The sequence below is a fragment of the Cupressus sempervirens genome, chromosome 4 (genome assembly GCF_028749045.1).
Source record: "Cupressus sempervirens isolate cs-2001-9-10 chromosome 4, ASM2874904v1, whole genome shotgun sequence".
Lineage (NCBI taxonomy): Eukaryota > Viridiplantae > Streptophyta > Pinopsida > Cupressales > Cupressaceae > Cupressus > Cupressus sempervirens.
The window spans coordinates 582,687,054-582,706,768 of NC_143121.1; the positions used below are offsets into that span (position 1 = coordinate 582,687,054).

Sequence of the window (19,715 nt, forward strand, 5' to 3'; positions counted from 1 at the left end):
TTTTGTGCTTTGCATAACAGTTTCTTTGGTTTTAAGATGCATACACAAGTGTAATCTTGCTGCTCTTCAATGATTCGGCCCTGCCGGATGTACAGTATCTCCATTAAAATGTTGCTCAGGAAAAGACATTCACACATACAAGCCATTTACACTTTTGTCACATCTACGAGGTATCAAAGACAAGCACCAAAGACACACTCCATTGCATTGATGGGGTATTCAAGATGTCTGTTGATTCCATCCTTATACACTGCGTATTGTATCAAGTTTTGGTTCATCGTATGTTGTAGATTGATCCCTATTGAATTCTTCAGACCACCATCCATTACCATCATCAAATTAATCGTCCTCAGCAATCCTGCTATTGAATTTGGCCCCTCCAAAGCTTTTGGAATTAGAATTCCAATATCCAAATCATCATCAGGCCTTTGAACGGAAATTATACCTTTTCTTAGAATCATTCCCTTCCAAACTATAGCCATTAGCACTGCAAGAAATATATTGATCAGAATCTTGAGAAGGTAGGGACTTTGTTACAGAAAGCAGGTGTAATGATAGTCCCAGGGCATAATTTTAGTTCAGTAGTTGTATTTGATTGTTTTGGATCCAATCAAAAGATGACAGCCAAGATGAGTATAGCAAACCTTATTATCACACTTACGCTATTTGAGCTATATACGCACTTGGTAAGAGACCACTGACAAATGAGGATCCTAGCAAGATGTATGGACGATTACTGGCTTAAACTGTAGAAGGCATTAATCCCCTAGAAGTTGCTGATAAGAAAATCAATTACACATGTTGAAAAATTGGTTAAGGAAAAGAGTTGGGATTTTGCTGAGAATGAACAATAAAAAGGTAAATTAAAAGATGGATTATAATATCCCATAAGGTCATACACAATAAGCACTGGATCACTGTATAATATTAGTTCGGATATGTGTGTCTCAGCTCTTCTCATGAGCACCAATAGATAATGACTGCCTTAGCTTGTATCTGTAATAATCTGTCTGAATATTAGATGGAGAAGTTACTATGTTGGTAAGTATCAATGACTGTCCTTCATCATGTCATTTCTTTTATGCTCATTACAATCAGAAACCAAGACTTCATATTAGCAGCTATATGCTTGATCGTTCTCTAAAATCTGATTTGTTCATTATACTGACATTGTTAAACATCTCCATTATATTCCTTATAACTCTTGAGACTTAGTTGCCCATTGCACATCAAATACTCCTCAGGATATAGCACTGGTTTTTCATAGCTTTGACATCGAAGATGCTAACTTTTTTAGTTTTGTTCATGCTCATGAAATCCTTATACATAAATGACAATAGTTCATCAAGTCTCCAATATTATTTCTCAAATGGAGGCTTTGATTTTTGCCAAAAAATAGGCTCCATCGGGTCGTACAGCTGGCGTATGTACCAATGGGGAAAAGGCACAAAAGGTTGTAGGCCAGGAGGGAAAAATCAAACTAGTATGAGGATCAGTACAAAGGAAAAACAACAGAGTTGGTGGGAGGAAAGACTTGGAGGGAGAAGCGGGAACTGAAGAAACTAGGAGGGATATTAAAGAAGGTATATAATATGGTGAAAAGTACTTGAAACCCTAAAAAGGGCACAACCGCGGACAATTATAAAGGAGGAAAGGATAAACACCTACAAATCAAACAGACTACGGCCATTACAAAAATAAATAGAAAGGGTAAAGGCACAGAGGAAAGGATTACAGCTACAAATACCAAATTCAAAGGAATCTCTGGTACTGAATGCAAGAGCTAGTGTGAAGGTACAACCAGCAATAATCATCCATTGAAGGTTGCTTTATGAAAGGATGAGGTAGACAAACTAATCTTCATCCCCTTTTTCCCCTAAAAGAGTTTGTACCAATTTTAAAAACCATGGTGCATGGATATGATAAAAAGACACAAATCTACCATACCTATTATACAATATGTGCTGCAGAATGTGGTAGGATCGTATTCTCCAAAGGACATCGCTAAAGTATTTGAGGCACCAAACAGAGGGCACCAGGCAACAAAGTCTTCTTCTAAGATGAGCACAAGTGGCAAGAAATAGTTGTTGAAGCTTATCTATACACGCGACCTAACAGAAAAGCAATGGGAAAGCATATGGTGCAAGAATAATAGCAAGGGTGTAAAGAAAACCTTCATTGCCAATGCGGAATAGAGGTGCATATTGGACCTGGTAAAAAGTAAACTCACTGGGGGCAGTCAAACTTCAGAAATTGCCAACTCCATGCTACTGCAGTTAAACGACTTGAATTGTGGTAGGGATTACAAATGGGTGCAACTATTATCAGATAGAATAAAAGAGCTCATATAGCTGAAGCATAAGACATTTTATGTCACACTAGGCCATAGCCCTGTTTCTAGATGCACTTCACACACAAGTAGCACCACATCATTAGGGTGCATTCATTCCAACCAGTTGAGTAGAACCCTATACACCTGCTATGTCTTACCGGCTACACTCAGACACAATTTCATCAGCGCATGCTGAGCTGAGGAAGAAAATAAGACAGGATATCTCAGCCAACACTCATCGCACTGAGGAAGAGAAAGGAAGTTCTTGACTATTTATGATATCTTTTCAAAATAATTGTAGGCTAGTAATAAGCAATAAGTAAATAACCAGCAGACTTGTTAAGAAATAAGATATACCGAAGAGTCATGATGGTTGGTTGTCCAGAACAATGAAGATCATGTTGGTATTGCTGGTGATCTAATACTTTGGTACAATCAATAAAGTCATATTCTGCCATTGTGTGTGTTTGCTATGGTATTATTCTCTATATTGTTACTTCTTTATTCATAGAACTTGTTGCATGACATTAGTACATAGTTATGGTGGTAATACTACTTCCATATTTGGCATGTAATGTCACATCCATATTTGGCACATAACAATAATTTGAAAAGAAAATTCAGTTTTGCTAGATGGAAACTGTTCGGTGAAATGTTTGAATAAAAAAGTTGTGAAAATTGCACATGCGATTAAAGAAAAATTTGATAAGGATATTACAATTGCTGAGAAGGCATCTATCAGCACACACAGAAGAATTAAATAAGAATACAAAACTCCTCCTATATCAGTGGTACTTTCTGATTAATAACTGCAGGAAATTCATAAAACGTGTATCTTTCTGGCTAAGCAAAACAAAACTTGAGGTAGCCTGCATATTTCACAACTATAATATGAACATAACAGACACTTAAATTAGTATTAGGTAAATGAATGTAGAGGAACATAGTAAGAGTCAAGTGATATAAAAAATAGATTAGAAAATAGACAAGAAAAGCTTTAGTTTACCTTAAGTATTGCAATCCAACAAGCCACTTCAAGTGCTTGCGCTGCCTCATCAATGATAACCAGGTCAAATGTCATCCCCTCCAATTGTCGAGATAGAGCACCAGTCAGAGTAGTTAATATAACATCTGAGTTCTTAAGCACATCTGTGACAGCTTGTTGTTGTCTCTGCCTTTCCTCCTTACCAAGTCTTCGAAGTTCTTTCCTAATGTCCCTTTTGCTATTTCTGTCTTTAGCTTTCAGAAGCTTGCTGTTCATAAGCTGCAATATCACACAAATCAATCAGTTTGTTTACCCTATCAACTTAAAGCAAGAACATGTTGAAATCATAAGGAAATAAGTGAAATTTTGATTTCATCATTTGTTGACAATATTTACAACCTTGCAAATAGAACCACTGATCTAGTTTGAAAATCAAAGCAAACAATCTACTCTCTACCAATAGAATACGTTGAAATTTGGATTAAACAATAAAAGAGGCAAAAGAAAGAGAAATATGTCTTTATACTATTTGCTTCATATTATTATGCCAAGTTCCTGTGCAGTCCTCTATCTATTTGAAGGAAAAGACCTTAGAGTAGATTTCAAGAGCTACCCCATAGAGAATGATTTCACATTGTGTGAGTTTTCATAATTGTGCATAATTGTGAATAAAACAACTGTTTGATAAACAAATAATTGTGCATACACAATATAGTTGTTACCTGAATTCAATTTTTCGAGTTAACAATGGGTTAGTAAGCTTCTACAGATGGAGTCAAAGCAATCAACTGCAATATCCAACACCCCCATTTGTATATGTGCGAGTTGAATTCATCTATTTGGAGTTTCTATTGAAAAGTCAATCATTGTTATGCATGTCAAGCCTGAGTATGTTTAAAGACCAAATACAGTAGACAAGAGATCGTGAAGACCCCAAGGAGGTTATTTGTTATGTTTTGATTCCTCCTATTTTGACCTCAGTTAACATCTGGGTTTGGTCCTAGTACCAGTATCTTGCTGGTTCCTCTATGGGTAATTCCAAGCTACTCCCTAGGCAAAACTGAGGAGTTCCCAGAAGGCCCCCCACATACCAGTGGCCACTAGACTCAGAAAACATGTTTGTAAAAAATAACTCTTCTCAAAATTGATATATATATTAATATACTAAAAAATTATATCATATCAGAGGTTTCATAGGATTGGTATTAAAGTGCAACGTTTTATTTTCTCCCAAGTGTTGACAATTGTGGGAGCCATAATTAAAGTCTACAGTTCAATGAGCAACAACATGTGGTGCAATAGCAACTGGATCTGCAACATGAGGTCTATTCCACTCATTCTAAATTCTTAATTTTGCCATGAAGTTTTGCAGAACTATTTCAAAAGGAGTTCTTTCAGCTGAAACCTATGCCCATGTGTCCATGAGAAATTTCTTCTCTAGACCCTCTAACAATGCCATCATGGGGAAGATCCTCAAATTTTCTCCTTGCAAGTCTCATAGTGACTATCACCTGCAATTCAATATTATGAAATGTGGGTCTCAATGAGAGTTCTTTCCTTGCCATTAAAAACATTGTCATTGCCATGTTTCTATTTACCGGACTGGGTAAACATATAGTTATTGCATTCAAATACTAGAATGTAACATAGAATAAGATAGTACTTTATTCATATAAGCAAGGTATACAATCATGAGTATAATCATGCTTCATAGTTCAATTCGAACGATGTATATATATCTCCGAAAGGGGTGACTCAACTGTCACGCAACCTTTCGGACACTAACCAATCCCATCAGCTATAGTATAGTTTTACTAACAACATCATCCCCCCAAAAGAAAAGCCATCTCCAGATGACAAAATAGAAACAACTAAACTACTAAGTACATCAAAACAAAAACTAGCAAGAAGAGGGGTGTGTCCCTGGTGGAGTGGGTGTAGTAGCCATCCTTTGTGGCCGTAACTCATTCAGTTGTGCCCACAACTCATGCACCTGCTATGTCTGGGTGTTCAAATCCACCTTAGCTTGCATCTGAAGCTCTAATGCTCTCTTCATCATCTCAACTATGTTTCGGAGCTCAACCTCCTTTGCATCTGACTCCCTCTTTGAGTCCCCCAACTGAGATACGAATGTTGCCTTCTTTGATTCCCTCTCAACAATGAGTGTTGCCTAATCTATCTCCCAAACTGACTACTGCGCAGCCAAACTAGCTTCTACTATGGCTAATCTGGTGGCTGTCTCCTCCCGAACCCTCGCTCCTGCTATAGGATCCGCCTCTCTTCTTCGTAGAACATAGTATGCCTCCCGATACACATGTACGATCTCTTGCGTTAGGTTCTCGACTCTACTCTCTACTACAGGCTCCTTAGCAGTCCACCCTTGCCACATCTCTGGGTTCTCTATGTTCGGCCATCCTCATGCCTTGAAACATAGTAAGAAGGTCGTTGGACAACCAACTCGCATGAATAACAAAACCTTCTCCAACTCCTGCACCATTGCCTCCAAAGCACGTGCCTGTGCTGAATCACTGCTTAACAACCTCAAGTCACCATGTCCACCAAGTACATCTTGACATCCTCCCCAATAGCTCGAGGGGCCTGATGATGTGGGGTGCTTTGTGGCCATCGCTGACTCAACTACTTCTAACATCTTCTCCACAATACTACCTATCAGAGGTGGGGGTGGTAGGTCAATCACAATGGTAGTATGACTCTCTTTTGGTGGGGCTATAGGGTCCATCGCCTGAGATACTTCTCTCATAGGTGAGAGAGTGCTAGGTGTTGCTACTATTGGTCTAATGTTAAATCTCCTACTCAAGTACGAGCTCAAGTCATACTCACTCAACTCCTGTGCCACAATACCCTCACTAGTAGCCAACAATGCATTATCTATAGTGACCAGCGCATCAGATCCCACACCTCCAATCTGACTTGCAGTGTCCCCGAACTCTTAAGAACCTCCTATGCTGGTAACCCCATCACCTCGTCTAGCAAGGTTGTAGACAGTGATGGGTGGGACTCTATCAAAACTATAGCCACAGCCTCTGGAATGGTCGGAGTCACTGCAGCTGGCTGAGCCACTACTGTGACAAGGGTCATCACTACTAGTTGTTTGAGTTGTCCAAATCCCAAAATGTGTGCATTGTGCATACTCATAGGTACCAAATGTGTTGTCGCCAAGATCGAAGACCATTAGCAACGTTGTCATCATAATTACTTCCACCTCTTTGTCATCTTCTTCATCCTCTTCCTCTCCATGAGTCTCACTATTGTCAGATGATTTCTCATGTTAGCCGTTATCAGTATTCTCATGATCTGAACCTGCGTCCAACTACTATCAGGGTCGGTTCTGCCCAATCGTGGCCTTTTCCCCACCTAGTGTGTCTAAGTGTCTCCACTATATGATGGGGGGCTCACCTAGTGCAAGCGGACCAGGCTTGACTTCCAGCCTGTCAAGAGGAATCATCTGCATTGTCACATCCAGGAATAATCCAATAGCGTAGTGGGGCATTTAGAATGTCTTGTGCTGAAGCGTCATGAATTCATACATTTGTTCTACCAATAATACGGCCCAGTTGTACCCTCTCTCGTTCAGGATCCCATTCATCATTGCTACCTTTGGAAAGGAGATATCAGATTCGCGGCTCGATCCCGTGAGCCTACTCTACACCAAATCCATAAGGCAACACTAATGTCCTTCCTAGATGTTAGACTTCTTCAATCCTCTGCCCTTCAAAGTGTCCATCACGGCTTCTTTTTCTGCCTGAGACAATTCACCACATACAAGCTCTATCCGTTACACCTTCACCTCTTGACTTAACTTCTTTGGTTTGCTATCAATTTTCTTGCCTCCCTATGCATGGTTGGGTATGCCAAATACCCTAGTGAAGTCTAGTGCCCTGAAGGAAATGACTAGGTTTTGCCCGACATAGGAAAATGAACTAGTTCTGGAAAACTAGTCATAGGTCTCTACCATCGTGCACAAAAAACCCTCATAATCACAAATGCAAAAAATTGGTATTCATATTGCCCACTCTACCTTCGCCTTTCTAAAGCTATTCTTCACCAGATGGTCTTCAAGCATATCCTGCCACTATTTCCTGCATTTGACTGCATTCAAGCCTTTGAAAGAAACATTCTATGGTGTGAGGTGCGCTGGGGCAGCTGTCGGCTGTGCTGTCTGTTTTCCCTTCTTTTTTTGTGCTTATGCTTGTGCCTCCTACAACACAAACACCTGAAGGCAATGTCTTCACCTTTTGATTCATCTTTGTGTTGGTAGCGGAATCCTCCAATCTCTTCTTCCAAGCTATCTTGCCAATCGACTCCATAAATATCTCTTCTTTTGTCATTTTGTGTTGATGAAAATGGTTAGGGTAGTTGGTTCTCTTCGGAATGGTGCTATACAATTTTATTGGAAAGTCTTTCTACTAGTACAACATTCATATGACTCTTAGAGTTAACCTTACTGCATTTTTCACTGTTGTATGGTGCCTCCTACCTCTCAAGTACACGTCTTCTCCCTTACACCCTTCCTTTTCTTGTATAGTGCGTACTGTACGGTCCGTACTAGCTTTCGCTCCTCCAATTGGCCTATGGTTTGTACAACTGGCCTTACCTATGTTCAATTTTTTGAATGGATGGTCATACGTTGGCCCTAACGCCTTCACCCACCATACCTCTCACATGGCCTCTTCCTCTTGGCTAGATTCAAACTTGTGATCACTGTGTTGTCAGGCATACAATTTCACGATACACTAGATTCAAACTTGTAACAACTGGCAACCAAGTTGCAAGCACAACATTCTATCTATCAAAAAATGGACTACAGCCCACGACTTCAACGACTTCCTTTTTAAAATATCATACGATCTATTTTGTTCTAGATGTCATATGGCCAAGATCTTCTTTTAGTACTACGACCGTACAAGATGATTCAACACGCCTTTCTCCACTATTATACAATGGCGCCTCAAGGTCATACAATGTGCATTGTAGGTGGTGTGTTCAACCCATGGTCGTCCATATGGTGGCTCCTGGTCTACTTCCTTGATCAATCGCACGATGCCTACCTTGACAGGCTATATAGTGTCTACCTTGGTATAATCTTTATGAAAAGTCGTACACCATATGGTGTGCACATTCCCCTTTCATCATGCAACTTGGGTTTTTTTTCCCTTCCGTACGGTCATACAATGTCTTTATTCAAGTCATGCTTACTTTGTGCTCCCATGTAGTTTCGTACGATGTCTTCCTACTATATAGACCATATGTTATTGTCAACTTTGTCTTTTGCTTAATTTACCAATGTACTACCGATATATATTCGATGACTTTAATACTCAACCCGTTCGTTTTCATATACTACTTTGTCGTATTTTTATTTGGTACATATTTATTATAATTATCTACATTTTATTATTATTATTTATTTTATATTATTATTAAATATTTAAATTATATTTGGATCATCCATTTGGTCTAGTTAACTTACCGGGCTTCATTCCTCTCATGATAAATTTTTAACTTCAAACCATTTATTGGGTCAGTCACCTCCTTTCCGTCTATCATCCATATTTTGATTGCTCCATTATCTCCCACTTCACGAATCTTGTATGATCCCACCCACTTTACTTTGAATTTGCAAGGTTTGATCTCATTCCACTTGTTATATTTTAATACAAGTTGTCCTGGTTGGAACCCATTCAATTTCAAGTGCTTGTCGTGCCAAACCTTGCACCTACATTGTGAAACCTCGGTGGCCCATTGTTTTTGTAATCTTCACTCATCGAGCTTATTCAAGTTATACAGTCTCTCTTTGAGACTTTCCATGTCTCCCAATTTGTTTTCAATTGCTATTCGCAAACTCGGTACCATGAGCTCTACTAGTACTACGGCCTCCCGACCATACATTAACTAAAATAGTGTGTCCTGTGGTAACTTTGTAAGAGGTACGGTATGCCCATAATGAGGATGGCAACTTTTCCTCCCAATCTTGACCTTCAATTGTGCAAGACTTGTAAATTACTGTAACCAAGATTTTATTTGTCGATTATGCTTGTCCGTTTACTCTCGGGTAGTATGGGCTCAATAGGGAATGGTAGATTTTGAATTCCGTAGTGAGCAATTGGATGACATGGTTGACAAAATGTCCTCCATGGTCGCTTGTCAATTGTATCGAGATTTTGTATCTTGCAATGATTTGCCCATAGATAAATCTCGATGTGCTCAATGCAAAGTTGTCTGGTAGGGCTTGTGCCTCTACCCACTTTATAAGTTACTCAGTTGCTACAACAATGTATCTGCATCTCCAAGCTTTGCTTAACTTCATTGGCCCAACAAAGTCCAAGCCCCACCATTACAATAGTTCTTGTGCATATGAGGGGTTCAGAGGCATAAAATCCCTCTTTAGTGGCTTCCCAGCTCTCTAGCATGTATCACATGCAACGGCCCACTCCCTAGCGTCGTTGTGCACGATTGGCCACCACAATCCTATGAGAAGTATCTTACACACAATTGTGTCCGACCCCATATGTCCATCTACGCGCCCTTCGTGTGCTTCTTTCAATACTTTCGAAATTTCTTCCTCCAGAACACATCATCATAGAATCTGATCAGGTCCCATCTTGTATAGCAACTTGTTGATCAATTGCAATGTTCAACTTCTCAACACAAGTTTCCTCCTTTTGTTTGGTGGCATTTCTCTACGGAATTGCCTTGTTGAAAGGTACTCCCCAATAGTTGCATACCAAGATGGTAGTATGGCAATCTGAAATAGTTGTGCATTCAGAAAGTCATCATTGACTCCCTCTAGGTTTTTTCCTGATTTGATCCTAGATAGATGATCCGCACTCACGTGGCTTTCTTGGGCCATACCACAATTTTAAATGTGAATTCCTACAAGAGAAGTAACCATCTGCTTATCCATCCTTGAATGATTGGTTTATTCACCGGATATAGCAAGGCTTGATGGTCTACATAGAATACGAATGGGGTCACCAATAAGTAGTGTCTGAACTTTTGTACGGCTTACACCATTCTGAGAGCCTCCTGCTCTGTCGTGCTATGAATCTTTTCTTCTTTTGACAATAGTCTACTCACGAAGTACACCAGGTGGTCCAATCCATGATCACCTCTCTGTGCTAGTGTTTCACCAATTGTGTAGTTTGATGCATCGACATGTACATAGAACTCCTTGTCCCAGTTTGGATAAACCAGAATAGGTGTTGTGGCTAGTTGTGTTTTCAATACCTGAAAGGCTTCATCCTACTCTATTTTCCATTTGTAGGGTTCTCCTTTGCAAGTTAGCTTGTCAAGAGGGTGAGATATTTTGGTGAAGTTTTTAATAAAAACAAGCAAATATTTTGTGAAGGTAATACATTTATGCTAGGTAAATGCACTCCATCAATCTCTGCTCCTTCACCACTTCAGTGCCCATCGGCACACTGTTGAAACTTTTGCCTTTGTTCTACCTGTTGTGTGAGAATTAATGCTTCCTGTGTTGTGCGTACATCATCCTTTTATTTTATTTTGATCTTTATTGAGCAAATTTGGCATTAATCTTCAAAACACATCTTTTGTACCAGGTTTGATTGAAAACGGTGCCAAATGTTTACCGTATAGGATAAACGGATAGTTATTGCATTCAAATACTGGGATGTAACACAGAACAAGATAGTACTTTATTCATATAAGCAAAGTATACAATCTCGAGTACAATGATGCTTAGTAGTTCAATTCGGACGATGTACATATATCTCCCAATGGGGTGACTCAACCGTCACACAACCTTTCGGACACTAACTAATCCCATCGGCTGTAGTATAGTTTTACCGACAACAGTTTCAACAATATTTGCTTGTTTTTTATTGAGGTCTTTGTTACAATAAATTTGGCTCCTCAAATTTGAATGCAATGGCACCAACCAAACACAATGTTTTGGCACATTTGTGAGGTATGTTGATCCGTTATTCCTTCTGCTCGAATTTACAAATCCTGTCTACTATCCATTCCTTTCTTCTTTGCCACGTAGATACTTTTTCCAATTCTACGATCTTCTTTTTTGTTTCCCTTCTTTAATAATATAATCAACAGTCTACACTTGCTAATTTGGTAATTTGCTATATTTTTCGTTGCGTTCAATGATTATACAAATTCATTCCAAGTCAAATAATTTATGCAAACAATGTTATTCCTTCCGCAAGAAGGATTTGTTTCACTATTTGAGTTGTACAATATTTTTTATTTTTTTAAATCAATGAACAGCTTAAATCCTTTTATATTATAATTTTAAAAAATTACAATTGTTTTTACCCTATCCAAATGCGAGCACTGGGGGAAAAAGAATGGGGAAGAGAACTCCAAATGTAGCCTTGGAATTATATGTCCTAAATAAAATAGAGTACAATCACCTTTGTCAGTCTACAAAGGTCTATGAAGGGGCATAACCCCCTTACATTCCTTCAGTTATAAATTTTACATTCATTTCTAGGAAGGCATACCTTCCTATACAACTTTATCAAAATTACATCAAGATACCAATTTAATGTAACTTTTTGTGCTTTTCTTCTTATTTTGGCTTCCTTTTATGCTTTTGACTTCGTTTGTTGATCTATTATCCAGCATAACCTGCATTCTGCATCTTAAAAAACACCTCAATCTCAATGTTAGTGGTTAATCTTTAATCAGTAATAGCTTTTCCAATTTGATAGCAATGAGATGGATACTCTGACAAAGTAGTTGTTTAGTCAATTGCAGCCTTGATATTTGCTTCTTCTATTCTGACAAGTAATTTAGATATGTCTAAGCAAATCTTGTTACATTTGTATTTTAGTATTTAATTGATTTCTTTATGTGCTATTTTGTTTTGAGGGTTGTCCATGAATTCTTAACTCCATCTTGTTTTCAATTTCTTGTTTTATTAATAAGAACTTTTTAGTTGATGATTGTGTTTTAGTTTTTTTAACTATTTTGCTAAGAGGATGAATGTAACTTAATTTCCTCGAGTCTTATATGGATTAAATGTTTCATTTGTAAATTTACCTCTTAGTATGAAAAGCCCTATTCCGAGCTTTCCCATGGTCACCTAAGGGTAATTTTAATCAGGTTGTTACTAAAGCGTCCACACATTGGGTTGAAATTAATAATCTTCAGCCGGAGTTTTGGTCATTCCTCTCTCAAATTATCAAGCCCTTGGGGGTGGTCTTACAGGTTGAAGATTCTAGGATTACCTTGCCGCATCTTAATGCCCGGGTCCTTATGACTCTTAACCCAAATGTTGAATTCCTTGATAGAATAGCTTTGGATTTTGAAGGTGAATTATTTTCGTGGAACATTTATCTTTTAGGTAATTTGGGAGCCTGTTTTCATTGCAAATTGAATGGGCATAATCATAAAGATTGCCCGGCCTTGAAGAATATTTAAAAGACGTTTGAGGGTTTGGACATTAATAAGTCCAGTACTTGTGGGGATAGTCATGGGGCTCCTTGCCCATCCTCCTCACCTTCCCAAGCTAACCCTAATAATAATGGTTAAAAAGACACCAACATTGGTATTATTGTTGAAAAAAATAATAAAATTGGTGAAGGGCAAAATCTAAAGGATGTCGAGAATGTCTGTCAGGGAAACAAAGAGGTTATTGACACCAGTAACAAATTCATTTCTCTCTCAAATCCACTGTTTGAAGATGAGTTTAAGATTCTTCCTGCTGGAGGAGATGAGGGAAAGAGTTTACTAACTGACTGTCCTCCTGTAGGCCCTAGTGATGGTCCCAAGTCTGTTAAATTAAATGCTCAGCAATTAGCCCTTAATTCTATTAAGGATAGAGCTAAAAGACTAAATAAGCCTCCTATAGGTGTCACAGAGCAGAGTAGGGGTCTGTCTGAGGCCTCTACTTCATTCGAAGAGGATTTGGAAGTCAGAGATGGTTTGGGTAGTATGGAGGAGAATTCTGCTTCTAACAATGAGGTTTCCTTTACTAAAGTTATCAGTAAAAACACCCTTAGGAAGAGGAATTGCAATGAAAGATCTTCTATTTCTAGTCAAAAGGGTAGCAAAAAGCATCCTCATTCTGAGATGCCGTAATGCTTTAACAGACTCTATAAGAGTAAGAACCCCCCTAACTAATCTTTTTCTACAATTAATATTCACAGCTGGAATGTGCGTCGCTTGGAAATGCCATATAGGAAGTATATTGTTAGGAAGTGGTGTAATGATATTTTGCAGAAAGATCTGCTCTGCCTACAAGAGATTAAGGTTGTGGGGTTTCAAGCCCTCAAAGCTACCTGTCTCTACTCCAAACATTGTAGAGGGAGAGGGGGTACTGCTATCCTAATTAGTCCAGAATGGGCTGATAGGATCATGAGTAATGGGAACTCACCATGTCATAGAGACCAATGGGTTATTTTCAATCGAACATTTGGATAAAGTTATTGGGGTTTGCAATGCCTATGCAGATAATGATTACAAATGTAGGTCTAATTTTTGGGACTGTTAATCTAATAATCTCCCACAAGCTCATTGGATTTTTATTCGTGATGTCAATATGGTGGAGAACAAAGAAGATAAGTGTGGGGGTAATGCTCATATGTGGAAAGGTAATGAAGTCTTTTTTTTGGAACAGTTTTAAAAGAAAATTCAACCTGGTTGATTCCATGGTAAATAAGAGAGTAGACAAGAAAGGTATTTGGTTTTCTTGGTGCAATAATCAGTCGCATCCTCAGAGAGTTTACTGTAGACTGTACAGGTGTTATTTTGATAACACAATTTATGATGCTATTAACTCTCCCAGTTGTTACCCTGTGAAAATTACTCATGCTAGTATTTCTAACCATTCCCCAATTTCAATTCAGCTAAGGTTGGTAGAGGTTGTTGGTGGTGAGGTCAACAAACAAAAGGAGAACTTTTTCAAACTTAATGTCTCTCTGCTTACGAAATCAGATGTCAATGATGCCATCCAAATGATTTCTTGCATCTCTGATTTTAAAAACCAAGGGCTATTTCCTATTGAGAGATGGTGCCAAAAGGTCTCCAGCTGGACTCAAACTTTTCAAATTATTGGTAAAAAGAAGGCAATGGACAGACGGGCCCACATTACTCAATGCTATAAAGATTTAATTGAAGATGACTTAAATATTCAGAATAAAGGGGCTGAGAAGGATCTTGAAGTCAAAGTTGCTTCCACTAAGAATGAGTTGGGAAAAACATCAAAATTATGAGATTAACGGGCAGAAAATCAGGGCAAGGATGAATTGGCTCCGAGAGAGGGATAGAAGCTCTAAATATTTCTTTAATATCATTAGAGCTAAGCATAAGAGAGAAAGGATTGAGGAGGTCTTGACTAAAGATGGGATTACTAAGAATGATGCTGATATGCTGAAGGCCTTCTTTACCTTTTATAAGGAGTTGTTTCCTTCTGAACACTTGGGCAATAAACATAAGGATCTCGAAGTTTGCCTTAAGAAAATCCCCAAAACAATCTCCAATAAGGAAGCTAAAAAACTTAAAGCCAATATAGAAGTCAGTGAAATTGAGGAAGTCATCAAGAGTATGAATAATTCTAAGGCCCCCGGCCCAAATGGGCTTCCTACTGAATTCTATAAGTATAATAGTGAATGGATTTGTGAAGAACTTCTAGCTGTGTATGAACATGCTTTTGTGGGTGGATCTCTAGGCCCCGATATTAATAAGGGTCTCATTAAGCTCCTTCCTAAAGGTAGTGATAAGGGTCTAGTTAAAAATTTGAGGCCCATTACTTTATAGAATCTTTCTTATAAGATTATTGCCAAAGTCTTGGCTAGAAGAATTTCCACCATTCTTTGTAGAATGATCTCTGTGACTCAAACTGGTTTCATTAAAGGGAGATATATTCTGGAGAATCTGATTCCTAGTTGGAAAGCTCTTCATTGGGCTAAGCACTCTGGTCAAAATGCTGGTTTGATCCTTCTTGATTTTGAAAAGCCTATGAAAGGATTGAATGGCCTTTTGTTCTGGGTATGTTGGAGGCCTTTGGCTTTCCTCAAGAGTTTTTTTGTAGATGGATTTCTGTTCTCTTTAAAGATGCATCTACCATTATTGATGTCAATGGTGAATTTTCTGAGCCCATTCAGCTCTAGAGATCTTTAAGGCAGGGATGTCCCTTATCTTTTTGTCATTGCTTCTGATGCTATGCTTTATATTCTTAGAACTCATGAACTAGGCCCTCCCATTAGAGGTATTTCTCTCCCTAACAATGATAGTCTCATCAATGCCCAATTTTCTGATGATACTGCTCTGTTTCTGGAGCTTGAAGAAAGTAACTTTGACAATGTTCTGCAGAGACTTCAATTTTTTTGCTCAGCTTCAGGATCCAAGATTGCTCCTCATAAGTCTACAGTTTTGGGTTGGACAGATCAACCACCTAATTCGATTTTTAGCAATGGTTGGATATGGAATGGCCCCAGAAATATTGTCAGATACTTAGGGATTCCCTTTTTTATTGAGCCCTATGGGAAAGACATGTGGCAATGGATATATGACAAGATTGAGAATAAGAATCTCATTTGCTTTCTCTAGTGGGAGGGTTCAAGTTGTTCAAAAAGTTGTTGCCTCTCATACTGTTTATTTCTCTATTTCTTGGTTGTTTGCGAATTATCAGTTTAATAAGTTGGAAAAGATTCTGAGGGACTTCTTGTGGTCTGATGGCTTGGGTAATGAGAAGAGGCACTCTGTGAAATGGGACTGGTGTTGCACTCCTAGATTGTGGGGTGGCCTTGGTATCAAAGACCTCAAAACTCAAGACATTGCTCTTGCAGCCAAATGGATCCTTAAGTGTACTGAGTGGAATGAACCTTGGAAAGTTCCTCTAAGGAACAATATTGTCAATTCCAAGGTCAAGAAAGGCAAATATTGGAAGGAAATCCCGTTCTGTGATATATTGTTTGGGCAGTTTAATGTGAAAGTTTTTGGCTCCAAAATTTTTGCTTCCTTATGGAAGGCTTGGTCTCAGGTTAGGCCCCTGCTCTATTCTAGGGATGTTGTAGGTAGGTTACCTTCCCATGCGGTTGTTGACAGATCTATTTGGTGGGCAATATATCTTAATGACAAACCTCTTGCTCTTACTCAATGGTCTTCTGCCAAATTATGGTATGAGAAAGGCTTAAGACTCATTAGGGACTTATTCGTAAGCAATCAGTTATGTGACTGGGAAACTCTTAAACACCAGTATAATATCTCGGCTACTCAAAAGAAAACTTATACTTTGATTTGCAAGGGTGTTGGTTCTTTGTTCCCTGGCAGGATTTTGGATTCTATTCAATTCATGCAACATTTGAAGTGGAATGATGGTACTTTTTTTCTGGATGGCTCCTCTAATAATATTTATAATATGATTAAAGATAATGATTTTGTTCTTAATTGGATCAGTCAGAGCTGGAAGTTTAGTTGGTCAGTTTCTAGATGGCACTTTATTCTTTACTAGTTTTGGCATTATCCTTGTGAACCAATAGAAGTGTGTTTTACACAGATTTCACTTCTTAAGAAGCTTGCAGTGGGTATTAAGTTGGAGTCCCTAGGCATTGATGCTAGTTCTTGTTCATTTTGCAATCAGCCTGAATCTTTTGAGCATTTGTTCTTTGAATGTAATTTTGGTTGTGAAACTTGATCTATTTTTCTTGGGAAGCCTCCTATATGGAATTGTAAAAATAATATCTCCTGGCATGAGATTCTAGCTGGTTTTGTGGCAAGTTTCCCTTTGAGTTTGAATCAGTTCTGGTTTGTTCTTGAAATGGAAATCCTCTGGTATCTTTGGCAAAGGAGAAATGAAGATATTTTCCAGCACAAAAGGAGAGAGCTTACTGAGTTTGATATGAAACACATTTTTACATTATGTCATAGGTTTCAGCTGTATTGGAGATTCCCATGGACAGATTCATGATTCTGGTTGGTGAAGGGGCAATGGTCTTTTCAAAGACTATGTTCATTCCATCAGATACTTCGACTCATTTACTGACATGCTGAACATGAAAGAGAAGGAGAGACTGCACAACTTCATCCAAGATAACAATATGATCAGGAGCAGCGGGATGCATGATGCACATGAGGGTCATACCATTATAAAACAAGGTGATCATTGAGCCGCAAATGATGAAGAAGTTGAAGAGGATGACATATCAGCTGTTACTAAGCAGCTGGCAGGCATAGAGCTTTAGTAGCATTTTTTTTTTGAGATGCTTATTTTATACGGTTTTTTTGTTCACAGCTATGAACTGTCCAGGGCTGGTTTTCCATGAAATTATGCTAATGTGGCTTAAGTAGTTAGGGGCTTGGGCTGTTGCCCTTGAATTTTTTTTTGTGACTGTAACCTCAGTTTGATACTCAATTTTAATATTAAAAAATAACAATAATAAATAAAAATTTACCTCTTAGTATGATTACTTAACATAAGCATTTGCTTTATCCTACTATTTTTTTGTAGAAGTTTTAACTTGGCTATTTATTGTATTCATTATGGTTAACTATAAGTTTGTGTTCTACATATTTTTCCTTAGATTTAAAGCATCCAATTCATTTTCCTTTCCTTTAATAAATTAAGGTGTCATCTTGAATATCTTTCTTGGTTATTTTGTTTTACATTGTTTATGGTTTTTGGATTGTTTTGTTTTTTATTTAAATAGGATTAAATCTTACCTTATAGCTTTTTTTTTCAATGCATCTTAAATCTCTGCTTATAGTATTTTGCTGTCTACTGTTCGTAGATCTTTAACAAAGGGAGACATTATCCAGTTTTTAAAACCGAAGTCAATAGAAAGATAAACATGTATTCCAAAACCATTCTTTCCTTACATCATTCTTGCTGCAAAATTAATTTAGGAATACATAGCAAAGCTGGAATTTCTAAAGATTCAATCGACTAGCTAATTCAAAGGAGAAAGCGATTCACTTTCTTTGTGCTCCTCTTTAATCCTTGCTATAGGGAGTTCTAACAAGTTGGAATCCAGGGTCGAGTCACTATCCCACGCTTCTATATTTTCTTCTTCGAAATATACATTCATCCAATTATTGTTGTTGGCTGGCTGTACATTGAAGAATATCATTCAGAATAATAGATTTATGTTTACCACCGGGAACCATTGAACAAGGTGGTTGGAATCAAAGGTCAATACCACTAGATAAAAAGGGATTACCTGTCTTTTATTGACTAGGATATCGTAATCACAAAGGCAATAGATATACATGTCATTCCTAATACTCGCCATCACCTTATCTAAATTCCCAAGATATTCCTGTTTGAATAGCCATATCTAGGTATTGTAACTTTTTCCATAAGATATTACTACTTGGTTTTATTTTATTTTTTAAATCATAAAGAATTACTATTTAGTCTTATTATTTTTTCCATAAAAAAGTATTGTAGCTTTTATAAATTATTGTTTGGTTTTATTATTTTATCAAAAAATATTATGTAGAAGTTTAATCAGTTTTCTCCTGTAAAATATCATCTTCAGCGTTTTTCGATTTTCTCCTTAAAAATCATGTTTGCCTTTTTATTATTTTCTCCTTAAGAATCATGTTTGTAATTATTTCTCAATTTTCTCCTTAAAAATTGTTTGTGAGTTTTTTTATTCTCTTTTTAAATCGTTTGTGTATTTTGATTGATTTTTCTCCTCAAAAATTGTATTTTTTCTTATTCTCCTTAAAAAATCATGTTTACACTTTCCAATCTTTCCAAAACAATCATGTTTGGTATTGTTGGTCTCAAGATTTTTTTATTTTTTTTAAACAGTAGAGGGTTTGACGATTTTCTCCACAAAAATTGTGGTTTCTTGCAGTAAATTTTTTACTCGTAGTGCTCATTTGCAAAAGTTTGTATCGATTATTGAACAAAATCATGCCTATTTTTCTGGGGTACTGGAAGAATTGATCCCCTCAAAAGCGTGATTTCAGTTTTGGAACCTAAATCTGATGCCTCTAGGTACAAGGAGGGGCAAATTTGTTTCCCAACATCAAGTTGGATGCAGGTTATCTTGGTCATATCCACAACATTTGCAAAATCGAGGAGGGTCTCAATAGCAAGCTCATTTGCAGAGCATTTTGAAGACGACCTGCAGATTATGTCTTTTGTAAGGTAGTTAGAATAATGACCATTAAGGGAGAGTATGATAGTATTGTAATATTTCTTTACTGGTCATCTTGTTTAGCTTAGTTACTTTCTAATTCTAGCTTCTATTGACGAGTGCCTTGTTTAGGAATATCATCATGCAATATAGATAGGGCCTTTATTCTCTACTCTATATATTGATTTAAAATAACACATCATTTTCTCTCTCTATCTCAATCTTGCACCAATTCTAGGAACACTAACAGCAGAGCTGAACACTTGAAGAATACTTGCCTTTGATAGGTTTATTGATGATAATATCTTGT

General features: G+C 37.6%; 1 protein-coding gene across 3 annotated transcripts in view; it reads right to left on the reverse strand.

The window, feature by feature from the left end:
• LOC149562541 (DNA-binding protein) overlaps positions 1-19,715 on the reverse strand; it is a 173,859-nt gene that overhangs the window by 38,705 nt on the left and 115,439 nt on the right. For all 3 annotated transcript variants that reach the window (XM_089826022.1, XM_089826021.1, XM_089826024.1), the window contains exon 10: positions 3,339-3,596. In XM_089826022.1, coding sequence (XP_089682148.1) covers positions 3,339-3,596 — 258 coding nt within the window. The remainder of the gene's footprint in view (positions 1-3,338; positions 3,597-19,715) is intronic.